The 20,753-nt window shown below is 43.9% G+C and overlaps 1 protein-coding gene across 1 annotated transcript in view; it reads right to left on the bottom strand.

Annotated features, from left to right (window-relative positions):
* The window catches only part of MAX (MYC associated factor X), a 157,209-nt gene extending 138,183 nt beyond the window's left edge, over positions 1-19,026 (bottom strand). Inside the window, exon 1 of the mRNA XM_029598891.1 lies at positions 18,735-19,026. Coding sequence (XP_029454751.1) covers positions 18,735-18,770 — 36 coding nt within the window. The 5' untranslated portion in view covers positions 18,771-19,026. The remainder of the gene's footprint in view (positions 1-18,734) is intronic.
* Between the last annotated feature and the right edge of the window lie 1,727 nt (positions 19,027-20,753).

Here is a 20,753-nt window from a genome sequence, read left to right as displayed (position 1 = left end):
GTTTTGATCATCTGGAGACTCTCACCGGATTTTCTGCTCCGGGAAAAAAGAATTAAGAATTTGGAGAATCTTAATTTCATCTGAACCTTAGGTATTGTTTGGGAAGGGATTTTGCTACAACTAGGAGACCCAAGGCCCAGCTGGGAAAAAGCTTACCAGTCCAAGCCACCAATATGGAGGGATGCATTCACAGATAGAGAGGTTTTTGGGGAACAACTTTGGAACATGGATGTAACCAGAATTAAATGGGTATGGTACCAAATGATTTCTAATGAAAATCTACAGCAGTAAAGTTTTTTTTGTTTTTTTTTAATTGGAACAGCCAACCAGAGTGTCCAGAATGGTTATTTGTGGCAAGACTAACACTCATAGAAGCGGTTATCTGCCACAAGGACAAAGAGTCCCAGAGAGAAAGTGTGATTTGGATGCGATCCCGAACTCTGCTTGGCCTGATGCCACTAGACCTCAAGGTCCTCTGGGCTTTGAGACTGTGCAAAGGGAGTAACGTGAACGGTTGCGGCCATGTGACCCAACAACCTCAACATGTGCCGAGCAGACAACTGCTGGCTCTGTTGAATCACCTCCGCTTGAATGTCAAGGTGACCGTCCTGGACCACGGCAGGAAGGCTTTGGCTGAGCCATGACCAGCAGGGCTCCTATGAAGTACAATTGAGGTGACGGGCTGAGATGGGACTTTGGGTAGTTGATGGCGAACCTTAGTGACTCCAACATCCGGATGATCAAGTGTATGGACCGAGGGGCTTCTGCCTAAGATGTGCTCTTGACCAGCCAATCGTCCAGGTAAGGGAAAACATGCACTACCAGCCTGTGGAGGTGAACCCCCACCACAGCCATGCATTGTGTGAAGACACGTGGGGCCGACGTTAGCCCAAACAGCAACACTCTGCACTGGAAGTGCTGTTTCCCCAACCCAAATCTGAGATACTTCCTGCAACTTGGGAAGATCTCGATGCGAGGGTACGTGAACTTCAAACAGAGAGAGCACAGTCAGTCCCCTTTTTGCAAGAAGGGAATCAAAAGTGCCCAGGAAAACCACTTGAAATTTTCTTTTTTTAGATACATGTTCAAGACCCTCGGGTCTAGAATAGGATAGAGTCCCCCTGTTCTCTTTGGAATCAGGAAGAACCAGGAGAAGAATCCCTGCTCTCTTTGCCTTGGTGGAACAGGTTTGACCACTCTGGCTCTGGTCATTAAGATGGCGGAGAGCTCCCTTATCAGTACATCCTGATGCACTACTAGCCCCCAAAATGGGCACGGAGGGGTAATTTGGAATATTTCTGCTCGGGCTATTCTTTACTTAAAGGCATCTGTTCTACTTTAGCATTATTACAACCTCTTTATCGGGATGCCCTAAATTCCCTGTTCTATTAGTATCCTTCAAAGATACATCATTCTGAACCATGCGCATTTGAGCGACGGTCGGCTTCCCCCATCATCTAGTTTAAAAGCTGCTCTCTCTCTCTTTTTTAAAGGTTAGTGCCATTAACTTCGTTCCACTCTGGTTAAGGTGCATACCATCCTTTTGAAAAAGGGTCCCCGTTGCCCAAAATGATGCCCAGTTCCTAACAAACCTAACACTCTCTTCCTTACAAAGTTGTCTCATCCACACATACAGGCCGATGCAATATCAGCGTGCGAAAAACGGGTGCTCATGATTGAGTGCCTGCTTTCCTAACATGCGCCCATCCACCTTTCCTGGGCACATGATGCAGTAGGTTAATGAGTTGCAGCGTTAAGGAGGCACTAGGGAAAATTGTGCATCCCTAGCATCTCCTCAGCATCGGACGCCCAGGAGAAGTGGCTGTGCTTGGATTAGGAAAATGGACACTCTTAAGTTGAGTGTCCATTTTCCTAACCTGACCACTTGTCAAAACTTTTTTTCTTCATGTTGCTACTTTCTATACTTCCTCCAACTTAATACTGCGAAGGTATTAAGTCAGAGGAACCACAGAGAAGCAGTATTTTCTGCTTTTCTGTTCAGATTTTGGGGAACCTCAAGACTTAATGCCAGTTCCGGGGCTGGTGTTAATTTTTGAGGGTTAAAATGTGCGCATCGGGTGCACGGCTTTTTTTTTTTTACATTGGATGTACTAGCTAATAGCCATATCAACACGGCATTTACATGTGATGAGCACTATTAGCTACATGCTGATCCCCTTATTGTATCAGGGGTTAGGGATATGTGTCCAACTGCGGGTTAACATGCGTGCTAGCCTGAGTGCATGATATTGCATCAGCCTGATTGAGATTCTGGAGCTCTGCCTGCCTCTTCATCACCTTTGCTTTACCTTTATGGTTACCTTTTCTTTCTCTTGCACCACTGCCATCCTGAATAGTTTCTCCACCTTTCAGATGTTCTTCTCTTTGCTCATCTTTCCAAGATCCCTTGGGTTTTCATTATTAATTTTTGCCGTTACCTTTTCATCCATCTCTTTTGTGAACTATACCAGTTTCTTTTTTTCTTACTTTTATTTACTTTCACATACGTTATTTGTTGCTCTTTCAATAGCAGCTTTTAGTTTAGCCCACTGGACATTCCACTTCATCTCTACCTTCCTACCATCTTTTTAAGGGGGCATCCCGATTAAACCAGAATTGTTTTTGGGAAAAAAACAGAACTGACTGCCTTGGCTGTTATATCAGAACATACAATCTGATCACTGGATATTAGAAATGCATTCTCCATTCATAACAAGACCAGTATTACCCTCCCCTTTATGGGTTCCAATACCATTTCTCCAAAATGAGCGCAGGATATTGTTATTACGAACCAGTTCCACAGATGGGATTCTCCAAATCATATCTAGAAGGCTGAAGAAAAAAAAAAAAAAAACACTACATCTCCCCCTTCATTTTTATCTTTTAGACATTCTTGACCAGATTTGTCTAGTTCTTCCTCTGGAGTCGAACGTCAAAGACTACACCAATGTAGATGGATGTGTCATCTGTCCTTTCCCGAAAAGCCCATGGTGCCTTCTCCTTTTCCCACACCCCTCCCCCCCCCCAACACCCGCATTTCAGATGCTTTGATATTAGGGGATTTGCAGAAATTTTCTTTAAAAACCAAATTAATCATTAAGCCAGTTACAAAGAACACAAAGAGCACTACTAAACCATTTGAGAACTAGTGCAATAGCAAAAGTGCTCTTACTATACAGCATCTGACAACATCTACTAGAAAAGACAAATAAAATTAACCTATCATCTATCATCTTTTATAACATAGTAGATGACAGAAAAAGACAACCAATCCATTTAGCCTTCTAATTCTTTCTGTCCACACTGCAAGGATATCTACCAGCAGCCAGCCATAGAGTGACTGCTGATGGTCCTTCCCCCTTTTACCTTAAATCTGCAAATACCTCAAAATCTAATTGGGAAATGTTTGTCACGTCTTTTGGAAAGCTGAGATTTACAGGTTTCTAATGAGATGTTTTCAGATAATTTGCATAAACTTTTTCACTTCCAGTCAGAAATATAATGTCTTTAAGTTATGTTGATTTTGTTAACTTTATTTGTGTCTTTTCTAGTAGACGTTGTCAGATGCTATATAGTAAGAACACTATATTTTTGGAAAAGTAAATTCAGTTCATAATCGGATTCCAAACAAGTTTTAATTATTTTCTTCCAGGTGCCACCATGGCCCAGGAACTCGGCCATTCTTGGGATGTTTGTGGGCGACTCTGGGATGTTGAAACCATTTTCAGAGTTGGGGTGGACGATACCCCAGCAGCAGAAATAAGTGGGACTACCGCAGTGAACCTGCATGGACAGCAGAAACTTAAGAGTGGAACTGCCAAAAGAGCAAGTGCAGCCATGAAGCAACCAAGAGAGCAAAACCAGATGAGCTAGTGTGGGAGGTGGGGGTTTGAGAATCAGTGCTTCTCTCTGGGTCCTGGATGCAATAGTAACGTTGTCCCAGTAACCCAGAATTATACTAAAACATTTGAAAAATACCAAATTGTAGTTAATATCGACATATTGGACTAACAATACATCTGTGACGATTTGGTAGGTCAATCTCTTGTATCAAAAATATTCATAATAACCATTTGGGCATGCTTTCTGAAATTTAAAAAGCATAAGTGCCTTCATTTAGGGCCGGATTTTAAAAGGGTTACGCACGCCGGGCCTATTTTAAAAAGGCCCAGCGACACGCATAAAGCCCCGGCACAGCGGCCATATTTGCCGCTGGGCAGGCGCGTACAACTTACTTCATTCAGCCCCAGGGCTGAAGTAAGTTTCGAGATAAAAAAAGAAGTAATCAAAGGTAGGGGGGAAGGAAAGTTCCCTCCGAGGCCGCTCTGATTTCGGAGCGGCCTGGGAGGGAAAGGGGGAAGGAAGCACGGCTCGGAGCGGGCTCGGCGCACGCAAGGTGTACAACTGTGCACCCCCTTGCGCGCGCCGACCCCGGATTTTATAACATGTGCGCACATGTGGGAACACTGAGAGGAGAGGATCACCTTGCTGGTGGCTGAAAGGAATCAGTAAGTTTTTGCTTGGGACATTGTCTTTTTTAAAAGTATTGGGGCAAAGTTAACTATTTGGGAATATTATTTAGTGTGTTTGTATCTTTAATAGTCAGAAAGGCAGTGAATAAACAAGTTAGACTGTATTTTTAAATAGTCAGTCAATAAGGTAACTAGTAAGCAGTAGGTAGTGTGTTTATTTTTAAAAGTCTGCAGAGGGATTCAGTTTTGTTAGGAACTGGGGAATCTTTTGGGGAAGGGGGGAGTCTCTTCCGAAGGGATGGGCTCCATCTTAAGAAGGGTGGAACCAGACTGCTGGCGCTAACCTTTAAAAAGGAGATAGAGCAGCTTTTAAACTAGAACAAAGGGGAAAGCCGACAGTCGCTCAGCAGCGCATGGTTCGGAGAGAGGTATCTTCAAAGGATACTAATGATGCATTAGAATTAGGGCATCCCCACAGTGAGGTTCCAATAATTAGAAAAATAGTCCAAGTGCCTGTAACTAAAAACTCACCTGAGCTAAAAAAAATTCTAACTTATCCCTATCAATTAAAAAGCAGAATGCAAATACAAACAAAAAACAAACTTTGAAATGTCTGTATGCCAATGCCAGAAGTCTAAGAAGTAAGATGGGAGAATTAGAATGTATAGCAGTGAATGATGACATAGACTTAATTGGCATCTCAGAGACATGGTGGAAAGAGGATAACCAATGGGACAGTGCTATACCAGGGTACAAATTATATCGCAATGACAGAGAGGAGCACCCGGGAGGAGGTGTGGTGCTTTATGTCCGGGATGGCATAGAGTCCAACAGGATAAACATCCTGCATGAGACTAAATACAAAATTGAATCTTTATGGATAGAAATCCCTTGTGTGTCTGAGAAGACTATAGTGATAGGGGTATACTACCATCCACCTGGTCAAGATGGTGAGACGGACAGTGAAATGGTAAGAGAAATTAGGGAAGCTAACCAAATTGGTAGTGCAGTAATAATGGGAGACTTCAATTACCCCAATATTGACTGGGTAACTGTATCATCAGGACACGCTAGAGAGATAACGTTCCTGTATGGAATAAATGATAGCTTTATGGAGCAATTGGTTCAGGTACCGACGAGAGAGGGAGCAATTTTAGATCTAATTCTCAGTGGAGCACAGGACTTGGTGAGAGAGGTGACGATGGTGGGGCTGCTTGGCAATAGTGATCATAATATGATTAAATTTGATTTAATGACTGGAAGAGGAACAGTGTGCAAATCCAAGGCTCTCGTGCTAAACTTTCAAAAGGGAAACTTTGATAAAATGAGAAAAATTGTTAGAAAAAAAACTGAAAGGAGCAGCTACAAAAGTAAAAAATGTCCAAGAGGCGTGGTCATTGTTAAAAAATACCATTCTAGAAGCACAGTCTAGATGTATTCCACACATTAAGAAAGGTGGAAAGAAGGCAAAACGATTACCAGCATGGTTAAAAGGGGAGGTGAAAGAAGCTATTTTAGCCAAAAGATCTTCATTCAAAAACTGGAAGAAGGAACCAACAGAAGAAAATAGGATAAAGCATAAACGTTGGCAAGTTAAATGTAAGACATTGATAAGACAGGCTAAGAGAGAATTTGAAAAGAAGTTGGCTGTAGAGGCAAAAACTCACAGTAAAAACGTTTTAAAATATATCCGAAGCAGAAAGCCAGTGAGGGAATCAGTTGGACCGTTAGATGATCGAGGGGTTAAAGGGGCACTTAGAGAAGATAAGGCCATCGCGGAAAGATTAAATGATTTCTTTGCTTCGGTGTTTACTGAAGAGAATGTTGGGGAGGTACCCGTAATGGAGAAGGTTTTCATGGGTAATGATGAGATGGACTGAATCAATCACGGTGAACCTAGAAGATGTGGTAGGCCTGATTGACAAACTGAAGAGTAGTAAATCACCTGGACCGGATGGTATACACCCGAGTTCTGAAGGAACTAAAAAATGAAATTTCGACCTATTAGTAAAAATTTGTAACCTATCATTAAAATCATCCATTGTACCTGAAGACTGGAGGATAGCAAATGTAACCCCAATATTTAAAAAGGGCTCCAGGGGCGATCCGGGAAACTACAGACCGGTTAGCCTGACTTCTGTGCCAGGAAAAATAGTGGAAAGTGTTCTAAACATCAAAATCACAGAACATATATAGAAAGACATGGTTTAATGGAACAAAGTCAGCATGGCTTTATCCAAGGCAAGTCTTGCCTCACAAATCTGCTTCACTTTTTTGAAGGAGTTAATAAACATGTGGATAAAGGTGAACCAGTAGATGTAGTATACTTGGATTTTCAGAAGGCGTTTGACAAAGTTCCTCATGAGAGGCTTCTAGGAAAAGTAAAAAGTCATGGGATAGGTGGTGATGTCCTTTCGTGGATTGCAAACTGGCTAAAAGACTGGAAACAGAGAGTAGGATTAAATGGACAATTTTCTCACTGGAAGGGAGTGGACAGTGGAGTGCCTCAGGGATCTGTATTGAGACCCTTACTTTTCAATATATTTATAAATGATCTGGAAAGAAATACGACGAGTGAGATAATCAAATTTGCAGATGACACAAAATTGTTCAGAGTAGTTAAATCACAAGCAGATTGTGATAAATTGCAGGAAGACCTTGTGAGACTGGAAAATTGGGCATCCAAATGGCAGATGAAATTTAATGTGGATAAGTGCAAGGTGATGCATATAGGGAAAAATAACCCATGCTATAATTACACAATGTTAGGTTCCATATTAGGTGCTACAACCCAAGAAAGAGATCTAGGAGTCATAGTGGATAACACATTGAAATCGTCGGTTCAGTGTGCTGCGGCAGTCAAAAAAGCAAACAGAATGTTGGGAATTATTAGAAAGGGAATGGTGAATAAAACGGAAAATGTCATAATGCCTCTGTATCGCTCCATGAGGAGACAGCACCTTGAATACTGTGTACACAATTCTGGTCGCCGCATCTCAAAAAAGATATAATTCCGATGGAGAAGGTACAGAGAAGCGCTACCAAAATGATAAGGGGAATGGAACAGCTCCCCTATGAGGAAAAACTAAAGAGGTTAGGACTTTTCAGCTTGGAGAAGAGACGACTGAGGGGGGATATGATAGAGATATTTAAAATTATGAGAGGTCTAGAACGGGTAGATGTGAATCAGTTATTTATTCTTTTGGATAATAGAAAGACTAGGGGGCACTCCATGACGTTAGCATGGGGCACATTTAAAACTAATTGGAGAAAGTTCTTTTTTACTCAATGCACAATTAAACTCTGGAATTTGTTGCCAGAGGATATGGTTAGTGCAGTTAGTATAGCTGTGTTTAAAAAAGGATTGGATAAGTTCTTGGAGGAGAAGTCCATTACCTGCTATTAAGTTCACTTAGAGAATAGCCACTGCCATTAGCAATGGTAACATGGAATAGACTTAGTTTTTGGGTACTTGCCAGGTTCTTATGGCCTGGATTGTCCACTGTTGGAAACAGGATGCTGGGCTTTATGGACCCTTGGTCTGACCCAGTATGGCATTTTCTTATGTTCTTAAAATCGGGCATACAAGAGGAGCAGCACAAGCCTGTCTTGCACTGCGACTATAACTTGGGGAGAATCAGCGAGCGGGTTAGGTAAGCTGTTAGAGGGAGGGGGATCCATGGGACGGCGAGAAAACGGGCCAATGGGGAAAGCTTTAGGGCTGCGCTTAGCAGCCTCCAATAGGGTACCCATGATTTGAGGCATAGGGTGACTTGCAGATCCAACGGTCAGCAGCCTCTGCGAAGGAACGAAGGCGGCAAGACTTGTCGTACCCACTAGGCACCTCACCGGTAAAAAAAAAATAAAAAATTTTAATTACAATTAATTAATTAATATATACATACGTTAGAGCCCGGCTCACCTTGCAGTATCCGCCATTGGAAACTATCGTCCTGATGCCGCGTGGTAAAGAAAAGGTGGGTAGGCCGGAGCCGGTCTCCTCTTCAACATCCAAGAGAGGCCGTAGAGGTCAGCCAGGCCTTATTCATGTTCGAGGGCAATCGCCTAGGCTGGGCTCCCCTTTTTCCACCCGTTCACCCCAACCACCCACGTCAGGAGGCAAGCTCCGGTGAAAGTGGCCCAGATGCGGTGCCGGACGATGACGTTTTTGCGGTAGGCGAGAGCGTACTGATCCGGACATCGAGCCCCCGACATTTCCCTCAGCGCCTCGGGCAGTGACTTCCCCCCAACCCCGAGTTTGGCTTGCCCTGTTCGTCAACTGTAACCCCAGGGCATCTCCCAGTTTCACCCATGGGAAACGGCGGTGCACAGGCAGGGGCAGAGGAGGCCAGGTCCGGGTACGACAACTCTCCAACGGGCGCTTCAGCGGCGAAAGGAAGAGAGAAGATGGGCAGGAGAAATGTCAAGACTGCTTTTGGAGGGCGGGAAGGACAAGTCAACATCCTGTGAGCGAGAGCAGACCGCGCAGGGAGCAGCGGACAAAAGACGGGTCCAGAGCCGGTCAGAGAGTACGGGGGTCACAGTAGGGGAGCCCATCGGGTGACCTTTCAAGTGGAGGCACGTTTTGAGAAGAGCAGGGAACCTGAAAGGAATGCATGCGGTGGTGTGGGCACACGATTTCCTCGCTTAAGGAATCCACAATTGAGAACAGGGGAGCAAGGGTGGGGAGGGATTTGCTTCCGGAAGCCTCGGTAGGAATAAGATGGTGAGGGGTAGGGAAAGGGGTTATCAGGCCTCCAGCGGTGATCCATTTTAGCACACGGCGTCAGCGCAGGGCCGGGGAGATAGAGGAAGGGGTGATGCGCAGTAGGGTTCACAGTTTGGATCTGGGTTTCCCACTACAGCAGCAAGCAGGCAGTGGGCAGCTAGCTTGGGGACAGAGACTGCTGCTGGTTTGTCTATGGTTTCAGGTGCAGAAGAGGAGGAGATTCCAAGCACGTCGTTTCAGGAGCCGAGGAGGGAAAGGACCAGGGATGAGGTGGTCCCTCAAAGCAGGCAGTGAGATGAGTCGGCGAAAAGGGGGAACAATGGAACCAATGTCGGGCATTCTGCACAGAGCAGCAGAAGGTAATGAGGATGCAGAAAAGTTTTTTAAAAAAGCTAGGAAAAAAGCAGGGAAGATAAGAACAGAGTATTCGAACAGCTCTTGTTCTAGCTCTGATTCCTCTACTTCTTCCACTTCTGCCAGAAGTGATTCAGCGAAGTTCAGGCGTGTCTCGGGAACAAGCCGTCAGGACATGGGGCACCCGGCCTTAGCCTTAACTGAATTATGGGAAGGAGTCCCCAGGAAGTTACGCAGTCAAATAAAGAGAAGGAGATATGTAAACATTTTTCGCCTGTTAGATGGAAGGAGGGGCGATAAGAGGCAGCGTAGGAAGTGAAAGAAGAAGAAGGAGAGCCATAACGCCGGCACAAAGGTTCCCAAAAACATAATCAATTGGGTTAGGGGTTTCTTTAGGTTAGCTAGCGTGGTGGGCCATTACCAACCTGAGCAAAGAGGGGCCCTGCTATCTTATGGGGATAGCATTTTGGGTGTCCTTCAAGGATTATGATGGTTGGGCATGGCTCAACTATGATGAAAGATTCAGGGAAAAAATGGCTGGGAATAGGTTTATGTCGTAGGGTACGCAGGATATAAACTTATGGTTAACTCAAATGACCAACAAAAGTGCAGGGTCGGGGAGGTTGATGCAGGGAGCTAATACAGGGGAGAATGGGCGAGGGATTACAGGAGCTGGGCCTTCATTTCCAGGTAAAGGTGCGTGGAATACGATTAAAAGAACTGGCCCCAGGCCAGCGTCATCCATTACGGACGTATGCTGGAGATTCAACAGAGCCACCTGCTTATTCCCGGAATGTAAATTTAGACATGCTTGCTCTTCTTGTAATGGGGCACACCCAGTGTCTAAATGCACGGTGGTGCAGCGGCCGCCTGCTAACAAAGTAACGAAACAGGGAAAGCGCACACAGTAACACGGGGGGGCGGGATAGGGGTAGGGCAGGCTCAATTTAATGGAGGGTGTCATTGCGGGGTAATTCGAGTTAGGAAGGGAGCAGCGGTAAAGTTAAGGGGTAACTCATGTAAGGAAAGGACAAAAAAAAATTTACAGTATAGTAGTAAGGTGGGTGGTCTCATTTACGGGAGAGGAAGGGGGGAGGAGAGGTAGGCCAGCAAGTACAGGGGAGGAAGGCACTGGTAGTGCCAGGGGCAATTCAGAATCTCTCAACAGGCACTGATGGAGATGGTTTGCGAGTGGGCTTATGCATTGCAATGTTACTGGTGTCCCCGCAGAATGCTATGGGTGCCCGCAGCTTGGAGACAGACGGCAGGGATTTAGCATCTGGCAGGGAGACGAAGAGGAGTGGGCGATGATATGGAGCTCGGTAGCCCTGGCAACTTGGAAGGCATACATTCAAGGAGCTAAAACAGTGACTAGTTTTTTGGAAACCAGAGGGTGGCACAAGGGAACAGCGTCTGACCAGGCCGTAGGGCATTCATAACCTGGGCTAAGAAGCAAGGTATTCAGTAGCTACAGTTCGTTCGCAATTGGCGGGTTTTGCCTTCTTCCAGAAAGTACGAGGATGGGGTAATCCATTAAGCAGTTTTCGGGTGAGAAAAGTGTTAGGGGGATGGCAGCGCAATTTGGGAAAGTTGGAGGATGAGAGACGGCCCATTCATTATGCTGATTTGGCCTGCCTGTCTGTACAATTGCCTGAAGTATGCTGGTCAAAATACGAGGTGACATTGTTTAGGGTCTCATTTTCGTGGGCGTTCTTTGGAGCCATGAGGGTAAGTGAATTGGTAGCTAAATCACGGCATAGTGAAAGAGATGTTGGTTTAAGATTCCAGTGCGTGCAGATTTACGATTCCAAGGTGAGATTGTTTATACTTAAGTCGAAAATGGATCAGGGAGGGAAAGGTGCTTTTATTACGCTGGTTCCAGATGTGAACAATATAGTGTATCCAGTTCGGCAGGCACGGAAGTATTTGGAAATCCGGCCTCGAATGGGGGGATCTTTCTTGGTACACGAGGACGGGAGTCCTTTGACACATTACCAATTTGCCAGGGTGTTGAGTGCGACAATCGCAAAAAATGGCAAGGTCGAGTAGTTTTACAGTACACATTTGTTTCGCATCAGTGCAGCCACCACAGCGGCAGAAGGGTTTGGGTCGGTGGATGTCGAATGCTTTTCGAACGTTTGTAAAACATTGAAGGGAGTGAGGGTGCTAGAGGGAGGGGGGGAGGGAGATAACTAACGTCATGCATTTTATGTTACAGAGCGAATAGGGGTACGGCGTTTCGAAGGATGTGCCTGGATCGTGGGCCATTCATACATACACCGGGCGCACAGAAGAGTGCTGAAGCGTCCATACGGGGAGCACTTGAATTTAGAAAGGGTGGGTTGGCATTTAGCCTGGTTTAGTAAACGGGGCATGGGTTGGGATGAACGCCTACCTTTCCTGTATGAGAGGATCGAAATGTGGGGTGCGCCAAATATTCTCCTCATACACCTAGGGGGGGAATGATATCGGGTCTAAATCATGCAGGGAGTTACTCATCTGCATGAAGAAAGACCTATCGTAGATAATGATAAGATGGCCCCGGGTACGCATAGGATGGTCTGATGTCATTCTCCGATTGCGAAATAAGGATGGGGTAATCTAGCACTCCGGAGTCAAAAAGTTGAACAGACAAATGAGAAAATGGATGGGATGAGAAGGGGGAGATTCTGGATTAGGCACCCCTGGTCCTGGGAGGTGGAAGTTGGGTTATTCAGTGATGATGGGGTCCATTTATCTGAAGAGGGTATGGACTTGTTTAATAACTCCATACAGGAAGGGTTAGAAAGAGAGATTAGGAAATGGTAGCTGGCCGCAGTTTGGGAGGAACAAGTTGACTTAGTCAACTTGTTTTGTGGTGGTAAACCCGAGCCCAAGAGGAATTTGTAAGGCGGGGAGTTTACAGTGGTGCAAGCCTCGTGTAGCTGGGGGCCGCTACACGGGAGGACCAAAGAAATAAGGGGCCAGGTTCTCGGTATGAACTTACTCTTGCTGGTCCGAGGTGGAGTAGGCAGAGTAGGGGTTGGGGTTTGCTGTTCCTTCACCACTAGAGGCAAGGTGGTGGAGAAAAGGGGGAAGAAAGGGTGGGGGGGGTAAGTTGGGGTTGTGCATTAAGTTGTAAGGGCTCGGGTTAGTTTGTGTTAATAAACTACGGCCTATTTAAATCCCAGTTAAATGTGTTGTGTATTTTCTTATGGGGGATGGATGGCAAGTCGAGCAAGTATTCTATCCGCAGGTTAATGTGTGCGCGCCGGGTAGCGCACACACATGTACACCCACACGCAAGCTTTTAAACTCTACCCTTTAATATTTAAAAAAGAAGAAGAATATGTAAAAACGGTAAAGGAAATTTTTAAATAAGTATTGTGTGTATTTCAATTTTCCACAAAATTTCGGGGGTAGGGGAGGTCCCTCACTGCCAGATTTCCGCAAAATGTTACATTTTTACTGGTAGCATGTTCTTCCAAGTCTCAGCACACTTAAGCATCCTCTTTGTCGACTCTTATTTGTCAATGCTAATGTTAATTTGCATTTCTAGACTGCCTTCCTCATACCAAGGTACAATGCAAAGCAGTTTACAGAAGAGAGAGAACACAATCTACATGTTCAGGTAGACTAACACAGCAACCACAATACTTTGCTCAGGACTGGCACTGTAATTACCAAATATTTTCCATCTTACATCTTGATATTACATAATCAAGAGCAGGTATTTTGAAAGAGTAAGAATTGCCATACTGGGTCAGACCAAGAGCCACTGAACCCAGCATCCTGTCTCCAAGGGTAGCAAGTCTGGGTCATAAGTACCTGGCAGATCTATTTCTTGTAACTCGCTCTCAGAGATAGCAATAGCTTGGCCTAGTCTACCTGGCTAAACGATTTTATGGACCCTACCACCAGAACATGTCCAAATCTCTTTTAAATTCTGCTATCCTAATTGCCTCCACAGCTTGATTGTGCATTGAGTAATTGATTAATGGGCAGATAATAACATTTTAAAAACATGTCTTGAAAAACATTTTAAGTATCATTGTAAGACCGAAAGCATTTCAAAAGAAGTTTTTTCAGTTTCCACTTCTGGCCTCAGGGGAAAAAAAAAAAAAAAAGTTTTACCTCAAATTCCCCTTGATACAGTAACGCGAGCCCAAAATAGCACGTCTTTACCCTCTATTTTTACCGCTACCCTGACCCTGGCGTTAGTGTGGTACTGTGCTCTTGACAGTCATGAATATCCAACGGACAACATCATGGACTACATGTATATATTGGCTTTGGCGAACTTTTTTCTATGGGTGAGAGTGAGATTAAGAAATGCTCTGCGAACGAATTCTAGACCGCCTACTGGAGACAACAGCCAACAGCAGAACCCGGCACAAAGACCGGAGGAGGTATGTATAATGTGTTGTTTTTGAATATCCAACGGTAGCATTTTTCTGTCTGGGCATCTCTGAGGCTCCGCGGGTCCGGCGGAGACACGAACGCCTGTACGGACGCCTGTTCGGACACCGGGAGAAGGACGCTGCATCCGACCTTCCTCCGGCGTCTCGAATTAGGCATCTCCAGGGCTCTGCGGGTCCATTCCATAGAAATGACATGTATGGAAGCAGCGCATCCTGGGTACTGTATAGGCTCTCTATAACGTCCTATACAGTAAAATCGATTGCGAATGCCTACCGCTTGATAGGCGCGCTTTTGGCGCCGCTTGGATTTGCGTCTGATTTGAATACTGAATCAAGCGGATTGCGACCCAAAATGTGCATGCGTCAAATGAGCGGGCGCCGGACACTGCCGCACTTTTTTTTACGCGTCGGAACTGTATCGGCCTGTTTGGCAGATTCTTTGATGAATAGCTTTCTTTCCATTCTTGCACCAATAGTAAGGAGTGAAAACTATGATTTTAACAGGGCAGCAGAAATGACCGTTAGATGCATGGCTAAGATCTTGTCAGCCATTCAAAATGATCCATCATGCCAGCCCATTTTTTAATATGCTCATTTCTTTCATAAGTTTCCTCACTAGAAAGTTGTTTGACAAATCTGCCTCTTCTTGGTTTATTAGAAGAGCCTCTCCCTTTTCGCTTTTGAAGCCACAGTACTAGAAAAAGATATTTTGTCATCTTAGCTAGCCCAAAGAACTTTTTTTTCCCCTTAAGGTTAGAAACTAATTTCAGTACTCAGATCAGCAGCCCCATGTAAAAACTACAATTTATGATTTAAGGCTTATTAGCTTCAGAAATCAAATACAGACTGATGTCCTTTTAAGCACTTAAAAGAAATTGCTTATGTATTTGCTTTGTCAGTCTGTATACACATTATCTCTTGAACCATTCAAACAGTACTCCTGGGGGAATTCTGCACAAAAAAATGGAAAATTCTGTAACATTCTGCATAATTTATATTGGTCAAAACAATACAATATACATGACAGTCGAAGTAATAACTTTTTTTACTGTATTAAATTTTAAATTAAGATGCAGAATTTTAAATATTTTGAGCAAAATTTCCCTAGAAGTACATTGTAAGACTGTTCCTTCCACCCTCTCTCCCTACTCCCCTGGCCAGTCTCTTTTCACTTTGCCTTCTCAGCCCTGCCCCAAGTCCTCCACTAGGCTCAACCCCTTCCACTCTATCTCCACTCCCAGAGTTTGATCCCTCTCTCAGGCTCCCCCTGACCCTCTCTTTTGTGCACATACACCCCCCCCAAAAACAAATATAGGTTTCCTCTCTCTCCTGCACACATCTCTTATACAGGGGGGGATATGATAGAGGTCTACAAAATCATGAAAGGATGCACGCGCATGTTATAGAATGCCGGGTCGGCGTGCACAAGGAGGGGAGGAATTTCGCAATTACGCACAGCGACGCATCGGGGCCTTCCTCATTTCCCTCCCAGTCCACTGCTATTAAAGAACGGACTGGGAGGGAACTTCCCAACCCCCTATCCTGTCCTCTCCCTATCCTAAACCCTCCCCAAATGCCTTGTCTTACCTTTTGCGCCTGCCGGCACCCTATTCCCCAGCACAGCAGCAAATGGCTGCTGTGCCTGGCACCTCTAGCCCCGCACCCCAAACCGCCCCTTTCAGCAACCCCAGGACTTACATACGTCCCGGGGTTCATGCGTGTGGCCGGGCCTTTGAAAATTGGCCCAATGCACATAAAGCCACTTACACACGTAGGTGATTTAAAATCTGGCCCTTAATGTTTGGATACTTGTAACTTGAACTGGTCACTGTTGGAAACAGGATACTGGGCTTGATGGACCCTTGGTCTGACCCAGTATGGCATGTTCTTATGTTCTCCCTCTCTCTCTCACACATCTCCTGCACCCCCCCCCCCCCCACACACACACACAGGCTCCCTTTTCTTTCTTGTACACACCCACACAGGCTCCCTCTCTCACACACACGTCCCTTCACTCAGGCTCCCTCCTCACAAACAAGCTCCCTCATTTATACACAATCCCTTTTTCATGCACACCAGCTCACAATCTCTCACATATGCACACACTTCTTCACAATCTCCTCATATAAACTCTCTCTCTGGCACACACACTCACCGTCACACATGCTCTCTCTCTCACACACACACACACAGACTAACTCTCACTGGGGCCTATTCCCTCTTCGCCGTGATACAGTACACCAGGGCCTACTTCTGCCTCTCTGTGACGTAGCACGCCGGAGCCTGCTCCTGCTCCCGCTCCCTCTTCGCCATGAGAAGGATGGGCTCCGCTCGCGGTCGCTGGGTCCTGCACCCTCTTCGCTGTGACACAGCATGCCAGGACTTGCTCCATTTTTGCCAAGAGCAGGATGGACTCTGCTCGCGGCACGTGCAGGCCTGCTCCAAAAACGGTCCATCAAACCCAGTATCCTGTTTCCAATCCATGTCACAAGTACCTGGCAGGATCCCAAACAGTAGATGGATCCCAAGCTTCTAACATTCAGAGATAAGTAGTGGCTTTTCCCCAAGTTTATGGACCTTTTCTCCAGAGCTTGTCCAAGCCTTTTTTATTACCCAGCTATGGTAGCTGTCTTTACCACATTCTCTGGCAATGAATGCCAGAGTTTAATTATGCACTGAGTGAAAAAAAGTCTCCAATTTGCTTTAAATGTGCTATATACTAACATCATGAAGCGTCCCCTTGTTTTTGTATTATTTGAAAGAGTAAATAACCAAGTCACATTTATCCATTCTATTCCACTGATGGTTCATAGACATTTATCATATCCCCCGTCAGCCTTCTCTTCTTCCAAGTTGAAGAGCCTTAACTTCTTAAGGCTTTCCTCATAGAGGAGACGTTCCATCCCCTTTATCATTTTGGTTGTCCTTTTCTGTATCTTTTCAAGTTCAGCTATATCTTTTTTTGAGATGTGGTGACCAGAACTGCACACAATAACTCAAGGTGCGGTCTCACCACGAAGCGATATAGAGGATTATGACATTCTCTATTTTGTTCTCCATTTCTTTTCTAACAATTCCCAACATTCTGTTTTCTTTTTTGATCTCCACTGCATACTGAGCCAAGAATTTCAAAGTATTGTTCACGATGATGCCCAGATCCTTTTCCTGGGTAGGTAATTCATACTGTGGAACTCAACATCATGTAATTATAGTGCAAGTTACTTTTCCCAATATGCATCACTTTGCACTTGTCCACATTTAATTTCATCTGCCATTTGGATGCCCAATCTCCCAGTCTTGCAAGGTCTTCCTACAATTTCTCACAAGCCACTTGTGATTTTACTACTCGGAATAATTTTGTATTATTTGTAAATCTGATCACTTCACTCATTGCTCCCTTTTTGAGATCATTTATAAATATATTTAAAAAACCCCACACCAATCTCAGTACAGATTCCTCAAGCACACCACTGTTTCTCCATTGAGAAAACTATTTATTCCTACTCTCTACTATTTTTTAACCAGTTTGCAATACGCAACAGGACATTACTTCCTATCCCATGACTTTTTATTTTTCTCAGAAATTTCTCATAGAGAACTTTGTCAAAAAATCTTCTGAAAATCCAAATACACTATTTCCATTGGATCACTATTATCCATGTCTATTAACCTCTTCCAAAAAATATATAGCAGATTGGTGATGCAAATTAACCTTGTGTAAATCCATTCTGGCCTGTGTCCCAATAAACCATGCCTTTCTATATGTTATGTGAGTTTATTATTTAGAATGGGTTCTAGGATTTTTCCAGTACTGAAGTCAGGCTCACGGTATATAGTTTCTCAGACCAACTCTAAAACCCATTTTAAAGATGTGCATCACATTGGCCATCCTCCAAACTTCAGATAGAATAGATGATTTTAATCATAGGTTAGCCGAATCTGGTTTTAGACACGCACACAGAAGGTATGCTTTACTCCTTATGCCATACAATACACCAGAAGCACACGTATATAGATTTCTGACTGCACACCCTACCATCACAAGATAATTATACATATAAGCCCAAAAAAAACCACCGACTGATACTGGACCTCTACCAAATTAATATGGTTCATCCCCTTCCCTCATACAAATAATCTACAATGTTCGTATTCACATCCATATTTAAAAACACTCTTTTCTCTCCGCCTAGGGTGTGCTTGCATCACTTAGGCCACAATCTTAAAAACAGCAGCAATTCTCGCTCCCCCTCCCCTTTTATCTAGGCAAAGTGGAAATAATAAGAAGAGAAAAGTGAAAGGGGAAGGGAACTAGATTGCAAAAAAATACAATATACAGTCAAATCGAAAGACATAACGAAAACTGAAACCTCTGTTGCTCTTCCTGAAAGAGGAGCGAGAACAAAACAGAAAAATATAGCCAAACGGGATAACTTTTAGTTTGTGTATTTGTGAAAGATTTAAGAGAACGATCGATAGAAATCCGAAACGAGTGCAAAAGAGGGAGAGAACGCTCTCTCCCCTCCTCTATAAGATGTGTATGTGTACAGGGGGGGGGGCCGCAGAAGCTGACAGGATTCGTGCTCTGGATGTCAATAATCACCATCACCCTCATGATAATTGAAAAATCTGGCAGCAGCGATCATCAGTTTAGGGAACCAAGGGCCTAGCATTAGCCCGGTCAATTCTTATTTTTTCTTCCTCTTCCTCCTTCCCTCCTCATCAAACAAATTAAATCTAAAAAAAACAAGCCAAAAAAGAAAATGGGTAAGGACTCACGTCGCTTTCGACTTCGATGTCATCGTTATCGCTCATGCTTTCATAAAAACGAGAGGGGGCCGCGGAAGGCAGGATTCAGTCCGCGGCTTAAGAACCGGCGTCTTCCACCACAAGGAGAAGAAGAAACAAAAAAGGGGGAAAAAAACTAAAGGGGGGAAAATGAAAGGAACAAATAAGAGAGCCTCACTGCGATCACAGATGAAAGCAACGGATACCACACGTGACTCTCAGCCACTCGGGGACATTTACACGGCCCAGTGCCCAACTTCTGAGGCTGCCCCACTGCGATGGTTACCGGGAGATGAAGTCTACTAGCATCCACTTCAGTGTACACGTAAAAGACTGGCTCGGGACAAATGGACTACAAATCCCACAGAGAAGCGATAGACTGAGATTAGAGTCGAAGGTGTATGCGCCTGCGTATTAAGCTTTCTTGTTGACGGTAATTGTAGTTTGCTAGAAGTTTACAACTACCATTCCCAGCAACCCTTCCTCCCGGAAGGCCGATCGCTGAGGGTGCTGGAGACACGTGGATATGTGTGGGGCTGTATGGGCATTTCCTACTGGAAAAGCTACGTTCTTCTGTTTGTGATACGCTTCTGCACCATTGTTTTCTGGCTGTTTTCTTTAATACTATGGCTGAAAGGAAGGGGCAACAATGCGAATTGTAAACCTTACGTTCGTTAAAGCCAATGAATACCTAAAGCTAATAAGTGCTGGGATATATAGAGTGATTTGAAATTCGTATTTGTTTCTATCATTGATGCTGAGCATTTAAGCCAGATACGCTTTTTTCTAGTGAATGCTAATTTTCAGCCTGCTGGCTCGCTGAAGACAGCATACCTGATTTTCTTTCAGAGAGGGTAGGAAAGCAGTTCGGAGGTACTTAACAGGAGACATGATCCTTGAAGGGACATTACGTGCCAGAAGTTTGACTACCTGTAAGGATGTATGTGAAATTTCATATAGGGCATGAAAAAGTATAGGAAGCCCATGTTTTGTCATTGTGACGCTGGAATTTAGTAAAGTGTTCCTGGAATGCTATCAACCAAGTATTCGAGAACTGGTGATATGATCGCTTGACGTTCAGCACAATTAAAATGTTACAAAAATCAAAACTATTATCGACTCAACTAAATGCTTTTAATTGATAGCATATATTATTTTGCATACTTGTCAACTCTTACCAATAGATAACTGCATACACATATCTTCACTAAGCTGTTTGTTTACAGGCTTGGCAATTTTTCCATTGAAATTCCAGGTGCAGTAAAAAGTATTGCTTACTTACTGATTTCTATAGTAGCTCCTAGAATGATAAATTATGCTGCACCAATGTTCCACATTATTCCTCTATATTTTTGCACTTATGAACTTAAAAAGCAAGTCTTTCAGTGCCCTGTAATTTACATGAATAATACACACCTATATTGCACACTGATTTACTACTGCATATGATATGACAGTTTTAGAAAGTCAGGCGTTATTATGTATTAATTTTCATACTATTTGGGGTGTGCTGATGAAGGAAAAGGATAACTGCTATGTTGCATGTGAGGAAGAGTTCGGTTCCTGTGGTACGTTTATGGCAGGGACTCATTTTTATTACTTATTGTTAAAGCTACTGGTTCGCAGAAGAGGAAACCAAAACATGGCTATTTAAATAGGCCTTTAATGAGACTAACAGCTAAGCAAGCTATGAATCATGCTTAGGCAATGCACAAAAAAAGAAGCAGGTGTAAATTGGCTCTTTAGGGTTTTTTTGAAATGTATTTTATGTATAACAAAATGTATTTTGTTTTTATTGTTGTTTTTATAATGTATTCATATTTTATTTTGGATTTACTGTCATGCAATTGTAAACCTATGTGAAGGTTAAGTCCATACACCGGTATAGAAAACTGTGATAAATAAATGGTAATAGTAATTGATGGAATAAATGCAGTTTAGAGCATAATAAAAATAGTAGGAAATTGGCGGTGATATATCTCATATCGTTTGGATAGGTGTTGCTACTGC

This window comes from Rhinatrema bivittatum, chromosome 4, assembly GCF_901001135.1.
Source record: "Rhinatrema bivittatum chromosome 4, aRhiBiv1.1, whole genome shotgun sequence".
Taxonomy (NCBI): domain Eukaryota; kingdom Metazoa; phylum Chordata; class Amphibia; order Gymnophiona; family Rhinatrematidae; genus Rhinatrema; species Rhinatrema bivittatum.
Note: the sequence above shows the minus strand (reverse complement) of the source record. Positions and strands in the feature narration are given on the sequence as shown.